The 27,494-nt window shown below is 37.7% G+C and overlaps 1 protein-coding gene across 2 annotated transcripts in view; it reads right to left on the reverse strand.

Annotated features, from left to right (window-relative positions):
* Window positions 1-155: 155 nt before the first annotated feature.
* Window positions 156-27,494, reverse strand: part of HECW2 (HECT, C2 and WW domain containing E3 ubiquitin protein ligase 2) — a 445,768-nt gene continuing 418,429 nt past the window's right edge. For both annotated transcript variants that reach the window (XM_061440781.1, XM_061440789.1), the window contains 3 exons: window positions 26,186-26,271; window positions 25,053-25,165; window positions 156-8,038 (listed from right to left, as the gene is read on the reverse strand). In XM_061440781.1, the coding sequence (XP_061296765.1) occupies window positions 7,927-8,038; window positions 25,053-25,165; window positions 26,186-26,271 (311 nt within the window). In that variant the 3' untranslated portion in view covers window positions 156-7,926. The remainder of the gene's footprint in view (window positions 8,039-25,052; window positions 25,166-26,185; window positions 26,272-27,494) is intronic.

Genomic DNA, 27,494 nt, shown 5'->3' on the forward strand with positions numbered 1-27,494 from the left:
GATAAACGAAGATTCCTAATTATAAATATCATGAAAAGAGAACTTCCTGTATCCACAAAGGTGCATACTAATCCCATGAGACCTTTATCCCTACTTTGCTCTCTTTCCTCTTGAGTTTTTTTCCTCCCCAAATGTATCACAGAAAAATCATAATCTATTTTTTTAAAGAAGATTTATTTTGGATTAAGTGATTTCATGATGCAACATGGTTTTAAACAAAAATAGAGATCAGTATGAAAATAAAACGAATTGTACACATAAAATATCTTTCCCTCAAAGCATTTCAGAATCATAAAAAAATACAACACAAAAGTCAGGGGTTCAGGTAAGGATAAGAATACAGACAAACAAGTCTACATTTCAGAGTCCCAGGCTCCATTTAAGATCACCCATGATTCATTTCTAGGATGTCAACAGTCTGCATTATTTGCTTGGAGAAAAAAAAGATGAAATTTAAATATAAGGTGAAATGAGAGCTGTATAATCTCAATGTCAATAGCAAATACTTCCCATTATTGTTCTCTATTAAAAGTAACATTGAATAAATATGAGGCTTAAATAAACTCAACAAAAATAGAAACATAGCTACTAATTGTGACATGGTGTAATAGACACAATGGGTGGAATTTGTGAAAAGAAATTTGAAGGCTTAAAAAAATACACCACCTGTGCTCCACTGAAATCTTGGACATAAATGTGGCTTTTTCTCTTTTTACAGAGCCTAAATATTAAAAAGTAGTCATTATTATAAAATTAGATTAATACTTTCAGTAAGAGGCAAGAGAGATGCATGTGTCTTTATTCATTTACTTTGGAATGCCTGCATCCCTATTATAAAAACATGTGATATTATGCACTTTCCAACATATTAACAGGCTCAAATTTTACTTATGATACCATATAAAGAAAAATAGGTTGTAATACCATCTTTCAGTGCATTAAGGTCCTAAAAGAACATTCAGTTTTGTGTGTTTCCTGGTTAGTCCTTCCAAGGTATTTCTTGAACATTATCCATCCTTTCTTATAGAAGGTGATAGTAACCAGAAATAGTATACTGATTCCTTAGCTGCATCAGTAATATTTGATTCAGCCTGAATCATACACCATACCTATCAACACTGCTCAGGGTTATAATATCTTAAAAGAAAATTGGATAGAAAGATATCACCTGCCCAAGGCCACTCCACATAAAAATTTCATGTATAAGTTTACTTTTCCTATGTTTCCCAGAAACCATACAACGAGGGCCTTCCAATTCTGCTGAACTGTTTGATCGTGAAAGCCAAATAAACTACCTTATAGATTAAATCTAAGCAATGTATTTCAGACTTGATTAATTTCTTGAAAAATTGGAAATACAGATTAGGTCTCTATTTGCAATTCAGTAACCCAATTCTTAGGCTTTTTGCTTATACATGACCAGGGAACACATAAGTTACCATTAGAAACCATGAAAAATGTTTTGGAAGTGACTGTAATGTCAAAGAATGTCTGCTAAAAAACAAATTAAGCAAAAGAAATGTGTCAAGCAACGTGTGCTCTCTTTTTCCCTAAAGTTCAATTATAGGAACAACAATTAAGTTAAAAGTAATCCACAACACAATTTAATGCTAAATCACTGGATCTCCTAATTAAGCTATGGTTAGCTTTAATACTTTTGGACTAAATTCTGTTTTGCAATACAGAAAAATGTTATCACCTTACAGAAGATAAGGGAATCCACCAGGTTGATTACCTAGCGGTGCTCTCATTGGGCAACACATAATTCTTTTTCTCTAAGTCAGAAACCAAAGTATATGTTTCTACGCACAGCCAGCAAGCCATAAGGTGATCCTTTCACCCTTAACTTTCTCCCTGCAACAGTGCTGTTGACTGTTCAGATATGGGTAGGGCACGCATGTTCAGCATATCCTTGGTGCCAGCTCCTTGGAATGCAGTTACCACTCCTGAATCCTGACTGTTGGTCCATCATTAGCATTACATTCTTGGCAGTGGTGGGGGAGAAAGCGGGGGGGGGGGGGGGGGGTTGGGGTCACCACTACTGGTTCCATCTTTTCTGATTTTTTTGTTTCTATCATCCTTCTAGTGGGCAGCAAGTGGTTGGCCATAAGCCATGGTTTAGACGGCTTGATGTCTCTGACATCCCTTTGCTTCCATGTGAGACAGGCAAATCTAGCCAGAAAACACAATCGAATTAGAAAGGCAATATCGGCTTCGCAAAATTAGAACCTAAGTGAAAGTGACATTCTCATTAATTTAAACTCAATTTTATAGAAGTAAGGTGTCTGTGTCTAAGATTTAGAGTATTTTCACTCATCAATTAAATGAGAAAGCAGGTAAGAACACAAAAGGGCCTGAAAGTCGGATTCAGGTTGAGGGTGAGGCCACGGTCTTTATTTGCATTTGTACTATGCAGTGTGATAAGTAGTTTGTAATGATGGTGTAGCATCATTTCATCTCAAATGGGAGTTTCCTAAACTGGGTTGGATTGGACAGACTCTTCATTATCAGATGTTTGCCTTAGTTAGAAGTGATCAAGTCATAATTTGTGCAGAAAGAGGAAAAAAAGTTGTATCAGTGTGAGGAAGACAAAGAGGAGAAGAACCTGCAGTGGTCCCTTCACCTGTATCGCTGGAACTCAGCTATCAGGGTTTTCTAGATCCATCCTTGTTTAAAATTCAAAAGTAAAATCAGGCTTCTGATTAAAGTGCTGTTTCATTATTTTGCTTCCAAATAATATTTGAGAAAACTAAACTTACTATAATATAGAAATCCACCAAAAGCCATCAAATTTTGCATTTTGTTTTTAATTTCTCATAATATGTAGTAAAATGGAAACATTAAGGATACTGGGAGTTTTTTCTATGAATATGCTAATTTTTTCAAAGATTTTTCAGAAGGTGTCATGTTTTTAAGAGTGTTTGAAAAAATGAGAGTTTGGGTAGACAAGCAGCTTGCAAATTTCAGTGAAACTGGAATAGGCTGGTATACATATTAGTGTCCACATTTCTCAAGATGAAACCTGGAACTGTAGCTGTGAAGTACTGAAACTGATCTCACAAGCCACCTGTGAAAATCAGCCTCGATGCAGACAGGACTTGATACCTTCCACTCCACGGAGTATGTGAAGATCAAGACAAACTAAGCACCCGAAAGCACTGAGAAACTCTAAAGCACTGTTTAAACATATTCCACCATTACTGTTAATCATTTGAATGAAGTTTTTTAAACTTGATTGTTATACAAGAGAAAAAAATTTTCCTTCATTTATTACAGATCTTTTTCTTAATTACAAAGTAACAGATGCTAGAAAAGTGCAACCACACTTCTTTGGCCAAGATCCATTCATTTTTTTTTTTGCACAAGGAAAACATTTTGACCCCAGAGGTGGATGGGCTCAGGAATTGGGATTTTTAACACTGCAAAGCAAAGGTATTAGGTTGGTGCAGATGTAACTTTGGTTTTGCATTTCTGAACTTTGCCATTTGATGCTGGAATCCACTCTTAAATGTGGTTATGTTATATATCATTTTAATGTGCATTTCTTGCTTTATGTTTTTTTGCTAAGGAATTATTACTTGCTGTTTATTTTATATGTATTTTAGGCTATGGAAATTATGTTACACAAAAGGTAAATTCAAGCAATTTTCTTATTTGAGTTCAAAACGGGTGGTAAAGCAGTGGAGACAACTCACAACATCAACAATGCATTTAGCCCAGGAACTGTTAATGAACATACAGTGCAGTGGTCGTTCAAGAAGTTCTGCAAAGGAGACAAGAGCCTTGAAGAAAAGGAATGCAGTGGCTGGCCATTGGAAGTTGACAACCAATGGAGAGAATCATTGAAGCTGATCCTCTTACAACTACATGAGAAGTTGCCCAAGTCAAAAATTCTATGATCGTCTGGCATTTGAAGCAAACTGGAAAGATGAAAAAGCTCAGTAAGTGGGTGCCTCATGACATGACCACCAATCAAAAAAACCCATCATTTTCAAGTGTTATCTTCTCTTATTCTATGCAATAATGAATCATTTTTTGACCAGATTGTGACATGCTACAAAAAGTGGATTTTATACAACCAGCAATGACCAGCTCAGTGGGTGGACCAAGAAGGAGTTTCAAAGCACTTACTAAAGCCAAACTTGCACCAAATAAAGGGCCATGGTCACTCTTTAGTGGTCTGATGCTGGTCTGATCCACGACAACTTTCTGAATCCTGGTGAAACCATTACATTCAAGAAGTATGATCAGCAAATGGATCAGATGTACCAAAAACTGCAATGCCTGCAGCCAGCATTGGTCAACAGAAAAGGCCCAATTCTTCTCCATAACACCCAACAGCAGGTCATACAACCAACGCTTCAAAAGTTGAACAAATTGGGCTACGAGGTTTTGTCTCATCTGCTGCATTCATCTGATATCTCACCAACTGACCACCACTTCTTTAAGCATCTCAACAATTTTTTTTTGCAGGGAAAATGCTTTCCAAGAGTTCATCAAATCTTGAAGCATGGATTTTTATGCTACAGGAATAAACAAACTTATTTCTCATTGGCAAAAGTGTGTTGACTGTGATGGTTCCTATTTTGATTAATAAAGATGTGTCTGAGCCTAGTTATAATGACTTAAAATTCAGGGTCCGAAACCATAGTTACTTTTGCACCAACCTAATAACACCATAGTGCAGATGAAAAGAAACAGGGAAACTATTGAACTTCATTGTGTCATTTTGGGATAACTTGAAGATCCTTGGGTTGGTCCATCATGGTTCAGTTCCCCACCTTCACACTTTAAACCCTGTGTGTAAATGCACTCCAGGCTTCCATGTGCATGCATGTGAGCACGCTTAGCTGTATCTCTTTTGTGACCTCATGGACTGTAGCATGCCAGGCTCCTCTGTCCATGGGATAACCCAGGAAAGAATACTGGAGTGGGTTACATTTCCTTCTCCACTCCATTTCCTTCTTCCACACTTGACCAGTATCATCATACTATTATATGCCATTAGGTATCAACAGAAAGAGCATTTATATGATTTTTTTTAGCCACAGTATCTCCCACATATGAAGTCGTCACTGGAACTCCCAGATGGAGCAAGCTGTTCTCTTGATTGTAGAACATATCAAATTTTACTTAAAATATTTTCTGAACCTTGGTATGTATTCCACTAGACTGTAAGCTTCTTGAGGACAGATTTTGAATCTTGTAGCTCAACCATCAACCATAGCAGCTGGCACAGAGTGAATGCCAATGCCTCTTCTCTCACCTAAGAGATGTCTGCATATATTTGATGTATCATGACTGTCTTTTATAAAAGGGTATAATATATGTATCATTTATGAGCATTTTAAAGAAAACAAGACCAGACAGCCAAATTATCTAGGTTCATAGTCCAGAAGAAAATATTTATGGATATTTCTATTTGTAGAGTATATTAAAGTTGAATTTATTCTGTGGAAATGTTATTTAATGTTTTAAATAGTTATTATCAGATTCTTTTGTTTATACAAATGAAAAATAAGAGATCCATTATCATGGTATTCTGATGTGATAGGTACATCTTGGATAATTTCCAATTCTGAGAATGGTAGAATTAATGATTATACTGGTATTTGGAAAGAAATAATTAAAGAGATATATTTTATTTCAAATCTCTTACCTAATAATGCAGAATATGACAACAAAGTGTCACAAATCAAAATTCAAGCTAACATGGTCTATGAAAATAGTTTTGAAAGAAATGCTGTATTATTGAAACCTATCAGCTGCTTAGGGAATGCCAGCTCTGAAACATTTTATATACCATCAAAAGTGTGTTTTTAAAAAAGTATGTTATACTATTTTCCCTTATAATGAAAAAAATACAAACAAGTAAAAATAGTTTGTAAAATTAAATATATACTTATATTCATGATAAGTAAGTACAAACTAACATTTCCAGTTAAGATTTTTTTCTTTCCTTTCTTTCCAATACAATACACAGATAAATCTTTCCTTACTTCCAGATTGTTGTAACCTTTGTTCCCAGAATGTTTCTCCACACTGCAGTACCTGCCTTTAGTGTAGGAATACAATGAGTAGTATTCCTCTTGAGGATCCCCATAGTAAATGTAGTTTAACCAACAGAGTAATCAGTTCTTACCATCATCAACCATCTATGAAAATCATGCATTTGACCTCTATAAAACGTAAGATTGCTAACACCCTATAACAGGAATTCCATGGCTACCATAAATGTTTTGGGCAATGCCTGTGATACCATAGGCTGGCAAACCAAATGTTTAATCCAATGCTTTTATTACCCTCAATTTAACTTCATCATATCGAACATCTGGTTAGTTGTGGCCATAAGTCAAGAAATAAACCATGATGGTGAGTAACCCCAAAGTAATAAAAATGAAAAACACCCTCTGATAAACTAAGCAGAGACAATGCTAGTGATGTCATGCAGTTTCTGAGATATTATAGAAAAACTGTTTCTTAATATTGATAAGAAAATTATGCATCAGTGAAAATGCAGACTTAGAAATATAGTACTGAGACTTTCAATTTGTGATGTCTTCACTGATGAGGGAAAATGGAATTCTTATTACTAAAGAGAGCTGATCTCTTGGGTGTTGCTGATGGCTCCCTAACTGAGCTTAGTGTTTAATGATGCTGTACAAATAAAAAGCAGTGGGGGAAATACGAAATATCTGTATTAAATGCCATCCTGTAAAGTATTTGATGGATGGAAGAGTCTAATGCATTTTAAATAAATGCATATCATACTATCACATATAGTGAGTCTTAAAAAATTATTACTTAGATGCACAGTCCTTGTAGTGGTAGACATGGCACTGTGAAGAAAGTTTGATTTAGAAGCTATTTTCTATTATACTTGTCAAGTGATGGAGTTGTTGTTAGTCATATTATAATGTCCCTTCAACTTTGGTACATTCAGTGCAAAATATTTTGGGGAATTTTTTGTACCTTTATAAAAATAAAAGGCCCTTTTGTTCCCTTGAGAGTGCTTAAAAGGATACATATAAGCATGATGCCCGAATAAGCATGGTACATGAAAATGGAACAGATGGTACATATAGTATGATAGGTAGATTCTTATCTACATCTTAGAGAACATAAATATAATGAAACTATAAAAAATAAACAGAACTCACTGTGTACTTTTTTCCTGATACGCTGTGATTAATTGCTAATTATTTTAAAATTGTTTTCATGCATTATAAAGCATAAAATCTGTCATTAGTAATTCATTGTTTAACAGTTTGTCTTCAGCCATAATTACACACATATCACTTTGCATATACATTGTCACAGACCACCTTATTGCAAATCTTAAAGGTTACCTCATATTGACTTGGTTTCATTTTCCACTTGTGTCCCATGAAAGCTGAAGCCTATGGTACACACCATGCAGGTACTCATAAGCAAGAAAATGAATATCCTGTTACAACTGAGGGCTTAAATGAATGTATTTTCAGGAAATATATTTGTTTTTATTATACTGTTTAACTTGCACTAATTTGGAGATTGGGCCAAGTGCTGTCAGTTTGGCTTGAACCATGTTCAAAGGTAAGTTTCATGATTCTCCTGAGTCTCTAAAAGTTACCATGGAGCTGATGGTGTACAGGTTCATCTTTGTCTTGGAACATAACAAATGGAAAAAAGTTTGGCAGTCAAGAACTGTTGATTGAAAGACTGTTGGGTGGTTCCCTGGGCATCAAGCTCACCCAAATCCTTCCAAGAGGATCATCATCACTAGCCAGTACCCAAATGTGACAGAGCATCCGTTCCTGGAAAATAACAGCATTCAGCTTTACTCTAATGGAAGCGACTCCTGAAACTTCCAACGTTCAGCCATTCTTCAGGAAGGCAGCTTCTGGAATTGCCTGTCTACACAGAGCTGGACATTTTGCCTCCAGGTCACTCAAGTCCAAAGGTACTGGTCTCTTCAACTGCTGTCAAGAGTTTTTCATAAAGCATGGAGAAGGATGGGTATGGAGGGAGATCCAGACGGTTAAAACAAGTGTGAGCTCTGCAAACAGAAGAAGCAGTACAGAGTTCAGAATGCTTTGAGTGAAATGAGATCCTTTCTTCTGGTGTCTGTGCATGCTTGTCTTTCATATTCAAATTGGTTTGTTGCCAATTTTCACACTCCTTTTGGAAACACTTTGAAAATGTTTTGACTTGAACAATTCAGAACTGAATTCTTTTAAGGGAAATAATATCTTTAAAAAATTTTTATTTACATTTTCACAATCACTTAAAATCCATATGACATATATATTGCTATTTGTTTAGTTGTCTAGAATTACAAAGACAAGTTTGTATTTTTATTTCTCTTTTGATGTTAGGTTGTTTTTTTTTTTTCCCCTAAAAGTCATGAAAGTAAGCTCTTGCAAAGTAATTTGTTTTCAGAGTTGGCATTTGCCTGAATGTTTCTTAAAAAGTCAATGGTTTTGCATTTTTTCATTTTGTTGGTCAAGGAAGAGCACCGAGTGTCTCTGAAGACCTCATGGCTTAGAGTTTTGGGAAATTCCCTGGCTGGACTTTCCTGTCGTAGTCAGTAGACCATTGTTACTTCTTTGACTCCTGTGCTATAATCTGATTTCTCCTAATTCATGATGCAAAATAATGGCCATTTAAATCATTATGTTACATTCTTTTTTAGAAATACCTCCCCTTTGGCCAAGATAGGAAAAAATATGCTTTCCTGTTATTTGCACCTGAATCACAATAAAAAAATAGACAGCCTCCAAATAGCACATCTTATCAGGAAGCAAATCTGCACTTTTGACATGAAATAGGAAGCATTTTATTTGGAATGTACAACAGTTTGTTTGCAGGAGCTAAACAACTTTGCTTTTAAAAACTGCTCCTGAATTAATACGGAATTTTAGGAGCTGTGATCATTAACAGGCTGTTTTTACAAAATCACATGGTTTTAACCTTTTATTCTTATAAATAACTTTAATATTTATGAGATAAATATAGTTATACTCCTAGCTACAGTGTAGTGTTGTGGGAAGATTAGAGGTTTGCAGTTGGAGAAACTTGTTTGAATTTCAGCATTACCAAACAGCTGTGTGATTTGCAGTGAATTATTAAAAACCTTCCACTCAATTTCTCATCTATAAAATGAGAATCATATTATTTGTTTCAGAAGGATATGGGGATTAAATGAAATCATAGAAACACCATTATTTGTCTCAGAGGATATGAGAATTAAATGAAATCACAGAAACACACTTAATACAATGCCTGGCTTACAGTGTTTGACCAATTAATAAGACGTGCATTTTTAGCTATATTTCATTACCATCAAAAACATTTACTCTAATTGTCTTCATTAAATTGCCAAAGGATAATCATGACTCGTGGAAACTGAGATAACAAAGAGATAATAAATAAAGCAGGTGTGTGGCCACATAGCTTATTAAAAACGTTAACACGAAGGGCTCTGTCATATTAGAAAAACCAGGTCTTCCTCAGCTTACAGTGAGGTTACACCCTCGTAAACTGAAAATATCATAAGTCAAAAAAGCATGTGATACACCTAACTAACTGAACATCACAGCTTGGCCTAGACTACCTTGTACATCTCAGAACACTTACACTGGCCTACAGTTGGGCAACATCATCTAACACAAAGCCTCTTCTATAATAAAGAGTTGAATATCTCATGTAATTTATTGAGTTTCAGAATGTTTGTATGGGTATGGAATGGTTGTATGTGTACCATTTTTTTTTTTTTTAAACCCTGGTGATCACATGGCTGACTAGGAGCTCAGGCTCAATGATGCTGTCCAGCATCATGAAAAAGTATAACACTGAATATTGTTAGCCTAGGAAAAGATCATGACTCAAAACTAAAAATACGATTTCTACTGAAAGTGTATCACTTTTGTGTGTGTGTGCTCAGTCATGTCCAACTATTTGTGACCCTATCAACTGTAGCTCTCCAGGAAATCTTCCTGACCCAGGGATTGAGCCCACGTCTCCTGCATTGGCAGGCAGGTTCTTCACCACTGAGCCACCAGGAAAGTCTCATATCATTTTCAAACCACTGTAAAGTCAAAAAATTCTAAGTCAAACCTTCCTGAGTCTGGGACTGTCTGTACCAATTTTAGGACACGGAAATAGAACTGGCTCAGAGTTTACAAGTTCTTAATATTACAAACTCTAGAATATATTGGGGGAAAATCATTTAATCAATCTTTGCAATCAAATACGTTTTCATAAACGATTTCAAAATTGCATTTGACATAGTACATATTATACCTCCTTAAATCTGAGTCTTAACTTGGGTCTCAAGAAGAATATTTTACTTTTTTAAAGAAACTGAACTAGCATACTGAAAGTCTCAGAAATGGTTTAAATATCTATCTTGTGTAAAACACTGGTATAAAAATACTAACTGAAAACTTTAAATCTGTTACAGGGAAAGGGGAGGAAGAAGCAGAGAAATGAAGTATATTTTGAATATAATTATCATCCAGGCTTTGTGCGTGAGACCCATACATTCATTATCCCATTAGACTAAAGACGGTACTTCTTTTAGATGAAATTTAAACACTTTCACTTCACTGGCTACCAACAAGGCTGAGACTCTTTCCCCAAGTCAGCTTATTTGTAACATTTCCCGTTTTGTGATCTACATGTTCATCTACTTGGCCCATTTATTTTTTCTTCAAAAATTTTTATTTTGATAAATATAAATCACATCACATTGCTAACCATTATCAAGGACACAATTCTGTAGCATTAAGTACATTCACATTGTTCTGCAACCATCACCATTATCCATCTCTAGAAATTTTTTCTCTTTCCAAACTGAAAATCTGTACCCATTGAACACTAATTCCTATTTTCTTCCACCCCTGCAACCATCAATCTATTTCCTGTCTCTATGAATTTGACTACTCTAAGTACCTCATATAAGTGGAATCATACCATATTCATCCCTTGTGATTAGCTTATTTCCCTTAGCATTTTTCAGGTCCATGTTGTAGCATAGGTTGCAATTTCCTTTTTTCCCAGCTGAATAATATTCCATTGTTTGTATATATTATGTTTTGTTAATCCATTCATCCATTGATTGACACTTGGGTTGTTTTTACATTTTGACTATTGTAAAAAAGTATTTCTATGAATATGGGTTCCAATTTTTCTATATCCTCTCCAATACTTGTTATTTTTTTAATAACAGTCATTCTTATGAGTGTGAAATAAATTTATCATCCAAAGTTTTAGGATTTCTTATTGACTTGTAAGAAATACTTCAAAATAAAGAGATTTACTCTTGTATTATCTCTCACTAAATTGCCAACATCCGCTGGATCATGGAAAAAGCAAGAGAGTTCCAGAAAAACATCTATTTCTGCTTTATTGACTATGCCAAAGCCTTTGACTGTGTGGATCACAATAAACTGTGGAAAATTCTGACCGAGATGGGAATACCAGACCACCTGACCTGCCTCTTGAGAAACCTATATGCAGGTCAGGAAGAAACAGTTAGAACTGGACATGGAACAACAGACTGGTTTCAAATAGGAAAAGGAGTACGTCAAGGCTGTATATTGTCACCCTGCTTATTTAACTTATACGCAGAGTACATCATGAGAAATGCTGGGCTGGAAGAAGCACAAGCTGGAATCAAGATTGCCAGGAGAAATATCAATAACCTCAGATATGCAGATGACACCACCCTTATGGCAGAAAGTGAAGAGGAACTAAAAAGCCTCTTGATGAAAGTGAAAGAGGAGAGTAAAAAAGTTGGCTTAAAGCTCAACATTCAGAAAACTAAGATCATGGCATCTGGTCCCATCACTTCATGGCAAATAGATGGGGAAAGAGTGGAAACAGTGTCAGACTTTATTTTTTGGGCTCCAAAATCACTGCAGATGGTGACTGCAGCCATGAAATTAAAAGACACTTACCCCTTGGAAAGAAAGTTATGACCAACCTAGATAGCATATTGAAAAGCAGAGATATTACTTTGCCAACAAAGGTCCATCTAGTCAAGGCTATGGTTTTTCCAGTAGTCATGTATGGATGTGAGATTTGGACTGTGAAGAAAGCTGAGTGCCGAAGAATTGATGCTTTTGAAGTGTGGTGTTGGAGAAGACTCCAGAGAGTCCCTTGGATTGCAAGGAGATCCAACCAGTCTATCCTAAAGGAGATCAGTCCTGGGTGTTCTTTGGAAGGAATGATGCTAAAGCTGAAACTCCAGTACTTTGGCCACCTGATGTGAAGAGTTGACTCACTGGAAAAGACTCTGATGCTGGGAGGGATTGGGGGCAGGAGGAGAAGGGGATGACAGAGGATGAGATGGCTGGATGGCATCACCGACTCGATGGACATGAGTTTGAGTGAACTCCAGGAGTTGGTGATGGACAAGGAGGCCTGGCATGCTGCAATTCATGGGGTCGCAGAGTCGGACACTACTGAGCGACTGAACTGAACTGAATGTCTGAATCCTCCAATTAACTTCTTTTGCATACTTGGATTGAATGATGAATTTTAATTCATTGTGGTCTTGTGGTATGAAGAATTCTAAGATGATCTGCCATGACCCATGCCTTTGTATAATCCCTATCTTTTAAGTATGACAGGGGACCTGTATTTGTAACCAATAGAATATGGCAAGGGTGAGGATATATTGAAGATGTAATTAAGTCTCACATCAGTTTATTTTAAGTTAATTAAAAAGGTGATGATCCTGAACTTGGGCCTGACCTAATTAGGTGAGACTTTTAAAAGGAGCATCTAGAAATCAGAGTCTCACTGTTGCTAGATTTGAAGAGGTAGACTGCCATGAATTGTGTAGATTTAAGGAATAAATTCTATCAACAACCTAAAAGGGAGTTTGGAAGCAGGTCCTTCCCTAGTTGAGCTTCCAGATGAGAATGCAATCCAGCCGACATTTTGATTTCAGCTTTCAGATGCTGAGCAGAAGACCTGGCTCAGTTGTGCTCGGACTCCTGATTACAGAAACAGTGACATAGTAACCATGTTGTTTTAAGCTGCTAAATTGGTGGTAATTGGTTATGCAGCTTTGGAAAACTGCTACAGGTCTCAATGTAGTAGTGTAGCCTAAGAAGAGGTAGTTAAGGGTAATAAGTGTAATATAGTAGCATCACCCCTATCAAGGGCAGTGGTGGAAGCTGGGAGTCAGCAGCAGTCCTTTCATCCTCCCAGGTTTCTGAGCAAAAAAACAGGAACTCTGAATGTCTCTGCTGTTCAGTAACTTTTACAGTAAATCCATAAGCCTGGATACTCATATTTTTAATTCAGTTCTCAATACAAAAGGAAGGACTGGACAACTTTTTTGATCCTCTTCAGTCACAAGACCTAATCACCATCATTGATCCTCAACCTAAAGCTATCATGGATTCCTGAATTGCACCTGGTTGCACAATATATAGTTATCATAACAGAACTTTCCTTCTGAATAACATGAATAGCCCCTATGGAAAATGTTTCATGAGGATGGAGAAAGTATGTATTGTTGAGGGGGAAACTGTAGAAAGATTAAATGGTTCCCCCAAAGTCAAATCAAGAATAGACCACAATCTTGGGTTCCTAGGGGAAGTCCAACATTAAACTGAAAGCAGGGAAACTAATGCTTTGGTTTTTTCAGTTTTGGAAGCCTGAGTGTTCATTTCATCCTACTTCATGATTTTAAATTGCTAGTCCTCAACACCTTACCAGATTACACACATTTTGAGGACAGAAATTAGAAAAATAAAGCTTCAAATATTTTTTAAATGAATGACTCAATCAAAACATACAGGAGCTTCAGGGAAAATGGTCCAGATTTGGTCAGTTTAGAAAAGTCTGGGAGATACCAGGGGATTTTTCAGGTCCTCTAACCAACAAGTTCTATCTCAGGCTCACCACAAAGCAGAGATATTCAGAGAGATATACGGGGAATTAATCAGAATCATCCAAGAAACTTGTTTACAATGGAGATTTTAGGTGCACCCCCTGAAATTCTACTTTAGAAGGTCTGGGGTGGGCCTAGGGATCTGCTTTTTAACTATCACTCTAAATGAGTCTGACGCAGGTAGGCTCTACTATTGGAGAGACATCAATTACATTAGAAATAAGATATCTATATTGGCTATTCTTAGCAGAGTTTTGTGTGCTTGCAAAAATTTCAAAACTCCTTATAAACAAGACAGCATTGCTAATAAGGAAATTGAGGAATCGTGTGGTTAAATAAATTGCCCAATATTTACCATCAACTTGCTGTGTGAGCCAAGAACAGGGGAAAAAAAAAGGCAAAACAAAACACAATCCTCTGAGGCTTCTCACACCCCCCTCTCCCACCCCATTCCATGTCCTAAGAAAACTCTAGCAGAAAATAACAGAAGGGCCCTTGGACTATGTTGATATTGGCAGCAAAAGCACATCCAGTTATTCAGTCTCAATAAAAGAACATTTTTCAAATCTTTCAAAGCCAGCCACACTAAGGCTATAATGAGTTTACCTCATTTTACTCTATGCAGCCAGAACCACTCAAGGAGGGCAGGTCTGAACTAGTCTTTGGGAAATCATGCTGGCATTAATATAAAGAAGATTTAAAAGCCCTCCAGACATCTGGTCTGATTTAATAGATCTCTTGGTGCTTTCTGGATTCTTTAAATGTTAACCAGGAGGTCATATGCTTAACCCTCTTTTCTTTCCTATAGACATAGACAAGTCGATTATCCAAATCCAGTGAGCCCAAAGAATCACAATTATATCTGGTTTCATAGATCGATTGATTAATGTGTTTCTGTATGTGTATGCATTTATAAATTGATTCTCCCAGAAGTGACTTTTGGAAGCTTATAAGGACTCAAAATATGAGGCAAAGAAGAAATTAGAATCAAGATTCTAAAGAGAGAATGAGAAAACCATGGGCTTCATTTTATCTAGTAGATATAGCCCTAAAAATAAAATGTATATAAATCTAATAAATCCTTTTTATTTGCATTATCATTTAGAGTGTGTTTTAAAAAGTACCCTCTTTTCAATTGGCAGTGGTGCCTAATCCTTCTGATTTGTTTCCCTACTCCTCTTTCAACCTTTTCATCGAGTAATTAATAAATCAAAAACAAATACTTAAAAGCATCCTGGAAAATCCCTAAAGTATATTAGAATATCACACTTTAATGTCATGATTTCTTTGGAAATAGGAGCATTCCTGACCAAGTTTACTTGTCAAGCTCAAATTCTCCCCATCTGAGCCTGGCTTTCCCACAAGGGAATCAGGTGTTCAGGCAGTCTTGCTGGCAGGGCAGCCAGGATGAATGGCCAGAGTCGGCCAGGAGCTGGGCTGTGAGGTGGGCAAAGAGGGGCTCTCTTCTTAGGCTCTCCAGGGCCCCCGCATCTGCAGACTCTCTTTGATTATGTACCCCTTTGAAGGCCCCATATTTGAAAGCTTGGCATTCCTATACAAAGTGCCCTGATGAATAAAAATTAATTTTTCAACTTACATTTCATGTATTCCTTAATTCATTGAACAAACAAGTTCTGAGGTCATACTGCATGCCAGACATTGAGCTGTCCCTTTGTATATGAGAATGAATAATCTGGTCTCTGCCTATGAGACGTTTATACTCTGACAACAAAATGTGCAGGCAAATGGGACCTGCCAAAGGTTACGCAGTCTGCGCTCTATACTAGGGGTCTGAAATTCAGCCTACCTTTGACTCTGCTCAGCAACTCATAATCCCTAGCTCAGGGCTGCTTTTCTCCAGAAAACTGTAAGAAACCTTTGTCTACTCCAAAAAGATTCCTATGGGCCATTAGTGACCCTGCATACAACGAGTTACGAGTCTGCTCTGTGGAGTCAAGAAAGGCTTTAGAGAGGACACTATTTGTGCCAAGCCTTGAAGGATTTGTAAGTGTTGTAGGGTTTTTCTGGTTTAACAACAAAGATAAGGACGTTCCCAGCAGACTGCCTGGAAGCGAGAGGAAGCACTGCAGGAAACTTGAGAACTAAAGTGCTTGAGTGACAGGAGCCCAGAATGGACGTGAATGCAGAGACCTTTTCCATCCATTCCATGCATTAAAGGCAGCTAGTGAGTGGGTGTGGAGCATGAGGTGGCACAGGCGCTGTTAAACACAACAGGCAATAGAGGAAATGGAGAAGGATGAAGGTGATGAATTTAGAGCTTGTAACTGGCATGAGAAATACACAGTTACCAGTCACACAGAGTGACCAATTCAACTGAAGTGATTCAGTGATTGCTTTGTTAGCCTAAATTTATTAACACAAATAAAGCTATAACTTTTGTCATGACTTTTATAAATATTCACAATTTCTCTTTTATCGCCACTAATATTTTCTTAGACCATGGGATTTAGGGCAGGAATCCTCACTAAGACTAGTTCACAAGTATTTGTGCAATCCTGGTGGCACAGCACAACTCTGACTCTTACCAGGTGTTCAGTAAATGTGAAACAACGGAAAGGAATTCTATGGCACTTACTACACCCACTACCTGTGTGTGATACACCATTTGGCAATGATGTTGGTTATCTGTTGATTGAAATATCTGTTAGTCCCTTCTCTAGGTTTTAAAGTCCATGTTGACAAGAGATCAACTTATATCTCCCACAAGGTAACTAGTATCTAAAGGCTTATTAAAGGAATTAGATTACTAACTAATATCTTATTCTAAAGTCTTATTAGGTTGCCTGGGTTAAAATGAACGGGATCTATAAATACAGTGTAGAATGTTCCTCCTGAATGGGGGATAATCAGCAGAAGAAACTCTTCAAACTGTGCCTGGTAAGCAGGTCATGTCTCACCTGTGGGTAGCCCTGGGAAAAGATGAAGAGTACATACTTTTCAAATGTAAGAATTTAAACCCAACAGAAGAAAACCCAGTAAGGAGTAGTTCCAGATTGAGAACTCAAACAAAATACAAATATCCTGGCTGGATACAGCACATTTCTTAAATATCTAAAAATTGTAAAATGCCAGGTGAGCTCTGAAGGCTAGGGATTAGTGACAACAGTCAAAACAGCTGAATTAATTGAATGATGTGTTAGGCATCATTTTAAGCACTTTGCCCATTGTAAGTGATGGCAAACCTAGGTAGCACATTAAAAAGCAAAGACGCCTATTATACAGAGCAAAGTAAGTCAGAAAGAAAAACACCAATACAGTATATTAATGCATATATATGGAATTTAGAAAGATGGTAATGATGACCCTACATGCGAGACAGCAAGAGACACAGATGTAAAGAAAAGACTGTTGGACTCTGTGGGAGAAGATGAGGGTGGGATGATTTGAGAGAATAGCATTGAAACACGTATATTAGCATATGTGAAATAGATCGCCAGTTCAGGTTCGATGTATGAGGCAGGGTGCTCAGGGCTGGTGTACTGGGATGACCCTGAAGGATGGGATGGGGAGGGAGGTGGGAGGGAGGGTCAAGATGGGGAACACATATACACCCATGGCTGATTCATGTGAATGTATGGCAAAACCCACCATATTTAATATTTACATATTTAATATTGTAAAGTAATTAGCCTCCAATTAAAATTTTAAAAAATACAAAAAAAAAAGCAAAGACATCACTTCGCCAACAAAGGTTCATATAGTCAAAGCTATGGTTTTTCCAGTGGTCATGTATGGATGTGAGAGCTGGACCATAAAGAAGGCTGAGTGCCAAAGAATTGATGCTTTTGAACTGTGGTACTGGAGAAGACTCTTGAGAGTCCCTTGGACTGCAAGGAGATCAAATCAGTCAATTCTAAAGAAAATCAACCCTGAATACTTATTGGAGGGACTGATGCTGAAGCTGAACCTCCAACACTTTGGCCACGTGATGCAAAAAGCTGAGTCATCAGAAAAGACCCTGATGTTGGGAAAAGATTGAAGGCAGAAAGAGGAGAGAGCAGCAGAGGATGAGATGGTTAACAGCATCACCGACTCAATGGACATGAATTTGAGCAAACTCTGGGAGATAGTGAAGGACAGGGAAGCCTGGCATGCTGCAGTCCATGGGGTGGAAGAGAGTCGGACATGACTTAGCAACTGAACAACAACAAAACATCTCACTTCATCTCCAAAACAACTTTGTAATGTAATTACTAGTGCCTATCCCAATTGTTTAGATGAAGGTATAAAGACACAAAAGTGATTTTGGCATATCTTATCTGGAATGGTCCAGAGTCGTATGTTAAACTTAAGAGCTTACCAAAAATATTATGTGCTATGGCTTAGCATGACAGGCAAAGCCACATTCAATTCAAATAAGCTCCTTGTTCTCACAGGGTTAGATCCTAGAGAGGGAAGATAGTCAGTAGGTATACAATGACAGAACGTAAGTAAGTCCTAGACAGTAAATAAGGTATAACAGAATGATAGGTACACTGGGAGCAGAGCCTGGAGGGCCTTTCTGAGCACTGAGCTGAGTCCTTAGGGATGACAAAGCCAGTCACATGCAGAACCAGCAGAAAAGAGATGGGGCAGCAAGTTCTAGAGTCTTGAGGCAGAGTTAAGTTTGGTCAATTTGAGGAACAAGGAGGAGGCTGGTGGCTGCAGCAGGTGAGGGGAGAGCGTATGAGTGGAGGTTGGGGTAGTAGGCCAGACCAGGCCACCCACCTGGTAGTCAGTCCTCAGCAAGGAGTCTGGATTTTACTATAAGTCATTGACTAGTATAAGTACAGTAGGGAGGTGATATGGAGATTTCAGAAGCTCACTTTGGTTGCTGAGCACAGAATAAACTACAGTATGTATATACAGAAATAACCATGTAGACAGCAGGCTATGGCAATAGCCTCGTGGAGAGGGGCTTGTGAAGTGCACTATGGTGGTGGAAAGAGATGAGCCCAAAGTAGTTTTTGGTCCTGAAGCCACAGAGAAGGGGATGACCAAGTCCTTATCAGCTGTAATGTTTGTCATTCACAAATACATACTTTATGATTTACAGCTGTTGTGACCTGAAAGACTCGATTCTGTTGAAAGCAACAGTGAAAACTATCAATACTTTTACTCCATTTAGGAACTACAAATTATTTCAATAGTATTTTACATTATTTACTGCAGTTCTTTTTTTAGACAAAGTATGCTTTATGAACATTTTATCCATTTCCCAAGGTAAAGACCAATCCAAAAGGTATAGTATATTTAAGCATCTTTAATAAAGTAATACTCCTAGTCATCATGGGTATATCTTTGTTAGCACATGCTGATTCAATGGCAGGATACAATAAAACCTTAAAATATTATTATTAGAGAGCATGAATTGAGTAAAAAGGAAGAAAGGGAAAGAGTGGGAGATGGCCTTATATAAGAGATTAAACCATGGAGCAGACAACTTTATTATAGAGAATCTTCTGCCAGTTTCCTCTCAACCAAGGCCCCTCAGCTGACCAGCACATGGTGGGGAGTTGGGAGACCAGGGAGGGATGCCCCAAGACAAGTACAAAAACGAGGTGGCACCAAGGGATCCTTACAGTGTCTGTCTCTTGTTCTGAACTTTTTTTTAAATAAAGAAAGTGACATGAGCTCCTCACTTACTTTCCTATCTCCTAGTTTACAGTTCAATTTGCCAGTAGACAATGCTATCTGTACTAGAGGAGGAAGGGCTGAATTACTGATGACACTGTAAAGCAATATTTCATGGCACTGAAAGATGTTCATGATTAGTGATATTTGGTAAACAAAAAGCAGGTCATAAACAGTATATATGCTCTGATTGTATCTTGTTTTTAAATGTGTGTCATGTATGTGTATGCTGTATACAAATGAGTAGAAGTATGTTTAGAGGTTATCTCAGTAGTGGACTTTATATATTATTATTATATATTACTATAATATTTATTAATTATATTATAGTATATTAATGATATACTATAATGCATACTAATTTTATTATATATTTTATTATATATTACTATATATGTATTTATATTATATACCCATCTTTTTATTTTTAACTTCTTGGCATTTTGTGAAAATTTTACATGGGTCTTCCCTGGTGGCTCAGATGGTAAAGAATCTGCCTGCAATGTGGGAGACCCAGGTTCAATCCCTGGGTTGGGAAGATCCCCTGGAGAAAGGAATGGCTACCCACTCCAGTATTCTTGCCTGGAGAATCCCATGGACAGAGGAGCCTGGCGGGCTACGGTCCATGGGATCACAAAGAGTCAGATATGACTGAATAACTAACACTTTTCACTTTTCTTTACATAAGATTAAAAAGTGAAAAAATGACTAGCAATACAGGGGTTAGGGAGTAAGAGGTACAAACTTATGTAAAAATTAAGCTCTAAGGATATATTGTACAACACTGGGAATATAGCCAATAATTTATAATAACAATAAATGGAGAATAATCTTTAAAATTGTGAACTACTATATTGTATACTTGTAACTTACATAATATTGTATTATCAAATATACATCAATTAAAAATTTTTTTAATGAAAAAAATTTATCTTTAAAAATTATTTTATCTTTTAAAGTTCTATTCCACTGGAAAAGCTGTCTCCCTGAGACACTCATTTCTTTTTTTTTTTTTAATTTAATTTTATTTTTAAACTTTACGTAATTGTATTAGTTTTGCCAAATATCAAAATGAATCCGCCACAGGTATACATGTGTTCCCTCTCATTTCATAATTAACTCTTACTTTTTATTTTTTAATTTGGGTCAGCATTGCATTTATAATCATCTCCAGACACAGCCATTTTCTAAAATGAGTGTTTCCCTCTTCGGGCAAAACCAAACACTCCCCGATTACCACAGCAGCTCTCCCACTGCCTACCGGGCAAGAGCCTCTGGGAAGAACACATAAAGTCTACACCACCCTGGGAGAGAGGATCTGACCTGCATTTTCCTGGGGGCAAGTGAGCAGCCTGTTTTTCAGAATGTTTAAGAGACCATTTGCCATAAAGTGAATTTACAGTCTCCTAAGCCCATCAGAGCACAGGGGACAGGAAATCTACAGAAATGCAACATACAGAGCTAACTACCAACCAGGAAGCAGAGGAAGTGCAGTAATGTGTTCAAGTTAGACACCTCCACAGAGACACCGGCCTATCTCCATCATTATTTATCATCTGGTCTCTGGTTACTTTATTACCAAAAGACAGAAAAAGAGAGCCACAGATTCAATTTGTTCTGGCTTCAGAGACACCCCTATATACTTTAATACACTTTTTGGCCCACGTTGTAAGTAGCATTATTTACTGCTACCACAATGAGGACTAGGACGTCTGAGAGAAAAAGAGACTCATTTGCTTCCTTGAAAGGCTGAAAGGCCCTCAGTCATCCATGTCTAGAATAAGATGCCCTGCCTTCTGCTGGGGCTGCCTGTCCTCATCCTTTACAGCTACTTCCACTTCCACTTCTCCAGGGTACAGCTTCCCCTGCCTGACACAAGATGACGCCAGACTTCCTAGGGAATACACATTTTAAGGAAGAAGCATATCCATTCATTTTGTATCCAGCGTGTACAATGTCACATTTTTAATGTTAGACATCATCTCACAAATAAGAAAAAGAAATACATTGGGGTTGAATAGCTTGGTACAGACCAGTTCTTTAGTTCTACAACTTAAACCTAGTAGGAAACAGCAGGAATGATGGCGTTAGTATATCTGTGCTGATAGTAGGAAAAAATGGGCTTAGTCATAAATACCATCTCTTTAGACCAGAGCCAATCTTAAAGATCTTTTTGGCACTTAACACGCCATGATGTGTTTCATGATGACAGTTATCAGTGAAGAAATCACTTCTGATAAAACTGTATGGTCATGAGTTGAAGTTCTCCTTTTATGTTTTTCTTCCAATGTACCACTTTTGTGAAGCAGATTTTAATAGTTTCAGCAGTATGGTGGCTCCCAGAAGAATCATAATAACAGGTTTAAAAGAACAAAGAAAACATACTATCCTTAAGGACTTTCATGCACATTATTCTCAAAAATACTCCTTGAGCATGGCATTGTTATTTCTATTTTTCAGAGATGGATCCAGGCTTTTAGGATCACATAACTAGTGTATCAAAAGGCTTAAATCTTCACTTATATCTCCTAACAAGGCTATGTAAGTTGATGAACTGGTGAAGTAGAATAGTCAAGTACCTCTTTCTTCCCACTGGATCTAAAATATTAGAGCCTGTTACAGGCAACGTATGAAAATGGTCTGCTTGCCTGATGTGCCTCATATCACCTTTATGTATGACTTTTACAATCTGGGTAGAACTGGAATCTAGAGCCTAGAGCCTCAGGTCACAACGAAGAAAGGAAGAAACAACAATGCCTGTTACCCAACTGTATGTATGCAATGCTATGAAGAACCCCACCATTTATGATGAGTCAGGTATATGAACTTCCTGGAACTCCGGGGGAAGTACACAAGTAAATATGGCCTGACCCCCAAGATTCTTCAGCAACCTGTCAGTGCTACTTATTGATGAACTGAACCTAACAGACCACCCCTTCCCTGGCCATTTAAAGGTGGAGAAACAGGCTAAGAAATCAAGTGGTCTTTTTTGGTCCCAGAGTCAGCTGGTGGCAGAGGTGGGCGAGAAATCCCAACCTGCCAAGAACTCCAGGTCTTCTAACTTCCAACCCTGCGCTGTTTCTAATAAGCTGCAGCCTGACATATATTACAGATGATGATGGCAGAAGTCATAATGGCAGCCATCATCAGCTGAGCCAGGGTCAGCAGTAAATGTTTTATATGCATAATTTCATTTAATCTTCAGAATTACTGACCTACAATGTAGATGAGGAAACAGAGGTTCAGAAAGATTAAGCAACTTCTCGAAGACTACACTGCAGGCAAGTAACAGAACTGGGGTAGAGCTTAGTCTCTCTGAAGCTAAAGTTTGTTGTTTACACCAAATTACCTTTCTTTGCTCACCAGGTTTGGTGAAAATTTCAGTGATTTAATATGAATAGCTGATATATATTCCTACTATTACAGTTTATTCCATCTACTTTACAAAAGTAAATCTTTACAAAAACAGATTTCAACAGAAAGAACACAATTCATCTTTCTTGCCTCTTTAATGCATCCTTGAGTTTCTCAGAAAGGTGAAAGGCCCTACTCAGAGAGTGTAAGTCTGCTTTTGTGTTGCAAATGTGGTTTAAGCAAGAAAAGCCATGTTTCAGACATAAGGAAAATAATATAAAATTCTTCTTTAAATAATGAAATTAAATCTTTTACATTTGGAACACAAGTCAGCTAGCTAATACTTAGATGTTTGCATGCAAGCACTTCTGTTCACAAATTGAGATGTACCCAAAGAGGTGGCTCAGGTCAGTCCTGAGTGAGCTCTATTCATTGCTCTCTGTATCTGTATTTTCAGCACCACTTTTTTACATGTTTATGCTTAGAACTCTATTCTTAAAAAACCAGTGCCTTACAACTGCTAAGAAGTCAGTCTGACTAATAAGTCTCTCAAAGTCATCTGTAAAATTGTTTTGGTATCCCCAGGGGATGTTTCCAGAACTCCCTCAGAGATACCAAAATCCATGGATGCTCAAATATAAAATGGCGTATTATTTTCATCTAACCTATGCACGTCTTCCTGTATACTTTAAATCATCTTGTGTTCAGTTGTGTATGACTCTTTGTGACTCCATGGACTGTAGCATGCCAGGCTCCTCTGTCCATGGAATTTTCCAGGCAAGAACACTAGGGTGGGTTGCCATTTCCTACTCCAAGGGATCTTCCCGACCCAGGGACTGAACCCATGTCTCTTGTATCTCCTGCACTGGCAGGTGGATTCCTTACCACTGAGCCATCTGGGAAGCAAGTCATCTCTAGATTGCTTGAAATACCTAGTACAATGTAAATGCTAAGTAATGGTTTCCAGCATGCAGCAAATTCAAGTTTTGTTTCTGTAACTTTCTGGAAACTTTTCAAAAAAATATTTTTGACCTGTAGTTGTTGGGAATCTGTGGTTGGCTGAATCCGTAGATGCAGAAATCATGGATACAGATGGCTAACTGTACTTAAATGCAGGATAACATTATCAGGAACTTAATATCACTTGGGAAGATTTAACTTCCCCAGAAAGCAGTTTTATTATTAGTAAAATTAGAGGCAATCTGAAATCCTTTTTATTCAAAAATTCAATATATTACTGCTGATTGATAAAGGAGTTCTGAAACTAACTCTTCTCTGTTCCTCTTTATTTGCTCCCTGCTTTTCTTCTGCTTCAGTTCCAGTTTGCTCCATTCAACCCAGTTTCTAAATTCACAGATGCTGCCTTACTGGGAGAAGGCAATGGCACCCCACCCCAGTACTCTTGCCTGGAAAATCCCATGGACAGAGGAGCGTGGTGGGCTGCAGTTCTTGGGGTCGCTAGGAGTCGGACATGACTGAGCGACTTCACTTTCACTTTTCACTTTCATGCATTGGAGAAGGAAATGGCAACCCACTCCAGTGTTCTTGCCTGGAGAATCCCAGGGACGGGGAGCCTGTGGGCTGCCATCTATGGGGTTGCACAGAGTCAGACACGACTGACGTGACTTAGCAGCAGCAGCCTTACTAGTCTTTTATATTTATTAGTAGCAGCAGAAAAGCAATTTTTTCCACTCAAGGAAATATATCATTTTGTTATGAATGACAGTACAGTGCAGACAGCATTCACAAGGTGGTAAGGCATGTATGATAGATTGAAGAGGCATATTTACATGATTTAATTTTCCTTAGAAACCACAATGGTCATTTTTAGTGAAGGGATTCGAAATAGTTACCAATGATAAACTTAAAACTAGAGCTTCTGAAACATAAACTAGAGCTACAAGTATGACAACATTGCTTCTCCTATCGCTAACAAATGCTTTGGTTCTGTTGTGTTTTGTATTTTAAGATATGTACATATGTACTTCAAGTATAATCAGGAATATCTTTCTTTACATCATTTAGAAAGGTAATCCAAGATCAATTCATTCTAAAAGCTTTTTCCACTCTTCCAAACTTTCAACATAAAAAAGGCAATAAGTCAACATACACTTAAGCTAAAGTTCCCCCCTAGAGCACTGTAGTGACAGTAAAGAAATGTTTTCTACTTTACCTGGGAAGAGCAGTGATTTTCCCCCATTTCTCCACACAGAATCTTCTTGGGCCATTACTGCCTCGGAGAGAAGCAAATCCTTCATAGGGAATGCTGGATGTGCCTGTAACAAACTATCAACCCAAGAAAACAGAAGGAGAAGGTGAAGCCAAGAGATCAGTCTCTAGGAAAGGCATCATTCATATACAGAGGCGCTGGGGAAGAGCAGCATGGTGCTCACTGGTGGTAAAGCTCAAAAGATAAAACCATAGACACAGAATAACTATAATGTGAGAATTCTGACAAAGAGCTGGAGAATCCCAAGGAAGGACAGTGCATTATAAAGGGAAAGGGGATGTAGACGGTTTGTAGAAAATACACCATCCTATATATCCTTTAACTTAAAAGCTTAAACCACGGATACTTTCCATTAGAGATTAATAAAGTGGACGTGTCAATTAACCTAAGTCTACTTAGCATCAGTCCCTGATCAATTTGAGGTGAATGAAAAACAAAAAGAACTTATAGGCCTGCAAATTTGAGACTCAGAGCTATAATCCAAAGGAGCTAAGATCCAGACTACTTGTAAGATTTTGTCTAAGCAAATAGAAGGCTTCCCCATGTCTGATATTTCTTTAGCTGCAATCAACAAACAAGTTCCCTGTATAACTATAACACCATAAGAAAATAATGAGTTAGTTTTCCCAGTATTCTTAAACTTCAATGTTATCTCACATTTGTGGAAAGTTAGATGGAAGAAAAGAAGGGACTCTCTATCAAGGAACTGGATCATTTCTTGATAAATGAGACTGAAGATTTATCTCTTTCTGTTGCCAGAGATGCTGGCCTGCAGAATACTTGGAGGGCCTCTGGATGAAGGGATCTAACTGCCCTGAAGGTGGATGTTGTTCTGAGGACTCTTGGATGGCAATCGGTACTTCCTCACAACTCTAATGAGATGCTTGGACTAGTTAGAGATGTTCTGCACAGTGATGGAACCAAAGAACCATGCAATCAGAAGAGTCTGAAAACAGTGTACTCAGAATATGCAGATAAACATGGGATATATTTACTGAGTATACTTAGCCATTATTAAAAATATGAGATTCCAACAAGAATTAATGCATTAAAAAGATTAACTAAAGGCATCTTACCTGTAACAACCTCAGTCGTTGTTCATTGTTGAATCTTTCCACTGCAGCCCAGAACCACCGAATTACAATGTGATTGTCATGATATCCTATCAAACCAATCATGAAAGGTAGTATTACTTTGAGTGTTCTATCTTAAGTCACTATGACCATGGCATGTCAACAAAAGACTCTCAGACATAAATCATCATCTTGGATTCGTTAAAGGTTATTTACAATTTTAGACGAAGGAATAACACTGTTAATGTGATCACATGAGTGTCAAAAGTAAAACAAAACACTAAATGGAACCAAGAAATCTGTTTCCATTTAGAGGTCACTAAATGAAACTAGCAGAGAGAACAAGTGAGTTATCGTTAACCATATCATTTTTGAAAAATATAGTTGCTGGTATTGGAAATGCTTGAACCTTTCATTCCTTCATTTAAGAAATAATTTTGTATAGGAGTCTGAGCAAACTCCAGGAGATAGTGAAAGACAGGGAAGCCTTGCGTGCTGCAGTCCACGGGGTCACAAAGCGTTGGATACAACTGTGCGCTGAACAACAAACCACCATGCCAAGCACTGTACTACGCCTGAGGGCTGAGGGAACAATAGCAAAGGAAACAGACCCGCACAGGGCTTCCGGTACAGAGAGAGACATAAATCAAATAATTATACAAATAAACATATATTGTAAACTATTTTAAAACTATATATAATGTTCATATTTTAAAATCAAATTACTTTTTGTTAACAAAAAGGGAAAATAATTATACTACTTTCATTCCTTCAATGAGTAAATTTCAAATAATCATCAACCTAAATGTTATTTTTATTCCACACTGCAGCAGAGTTTAATAAAATGTCAATAGTATCATCCCACAGGAGGATTAAGGGAGTAGCTGCTGCAGCTGCTGCTGCTAAGTCGCGTCAGTCGTGTCCAACTCTGTGCAACCCCATAGACGGCAGCCCACCAGGCTCCTCTGTCCCTGAGATTCTCCAGGCAAGAATACTGGAGTGGGTTGCCATTTCCTTCTCCAATGCATGAAAGTGAAAAGTGAAAGTGAAGTCGCTCAGTCGTGTCCGACTCTTGGCGACCCCATGGACTGCAGCCCACGAGGCTCCTCCATCCATGGGATTCTCCAGGCAAGAATACTGGAGTGGGTTGCCATTTCCTTCTCCAATGCATGAAAGTGAAAAGTGAAAGTGAAGTCGCTCAGTCGTGTCCGACTCTTAGCGACCCCATGGAGATTCTCCAGGCAAGAGTACTGGAGTGAAGGGAGTAGCAGTGGATTCCCAAAACTCAATGGAGAAAAATTAAGTTCAGAGA

Source organism: Bos javanicus, chromosome 2 (assembly GCF_032452875.1).
Source record: "Bos javanicus breed banteng chromosome 2, ARS-OSU_banteng_1.0, whole genome shotgun sequence".
In the NCBI taxonomy this organism is placed as follows: Eukaryota; Metazoa; Chordata; class Mammalia; order Artiodactyla; family Bovidae; genus Bos; species Bos javanicus.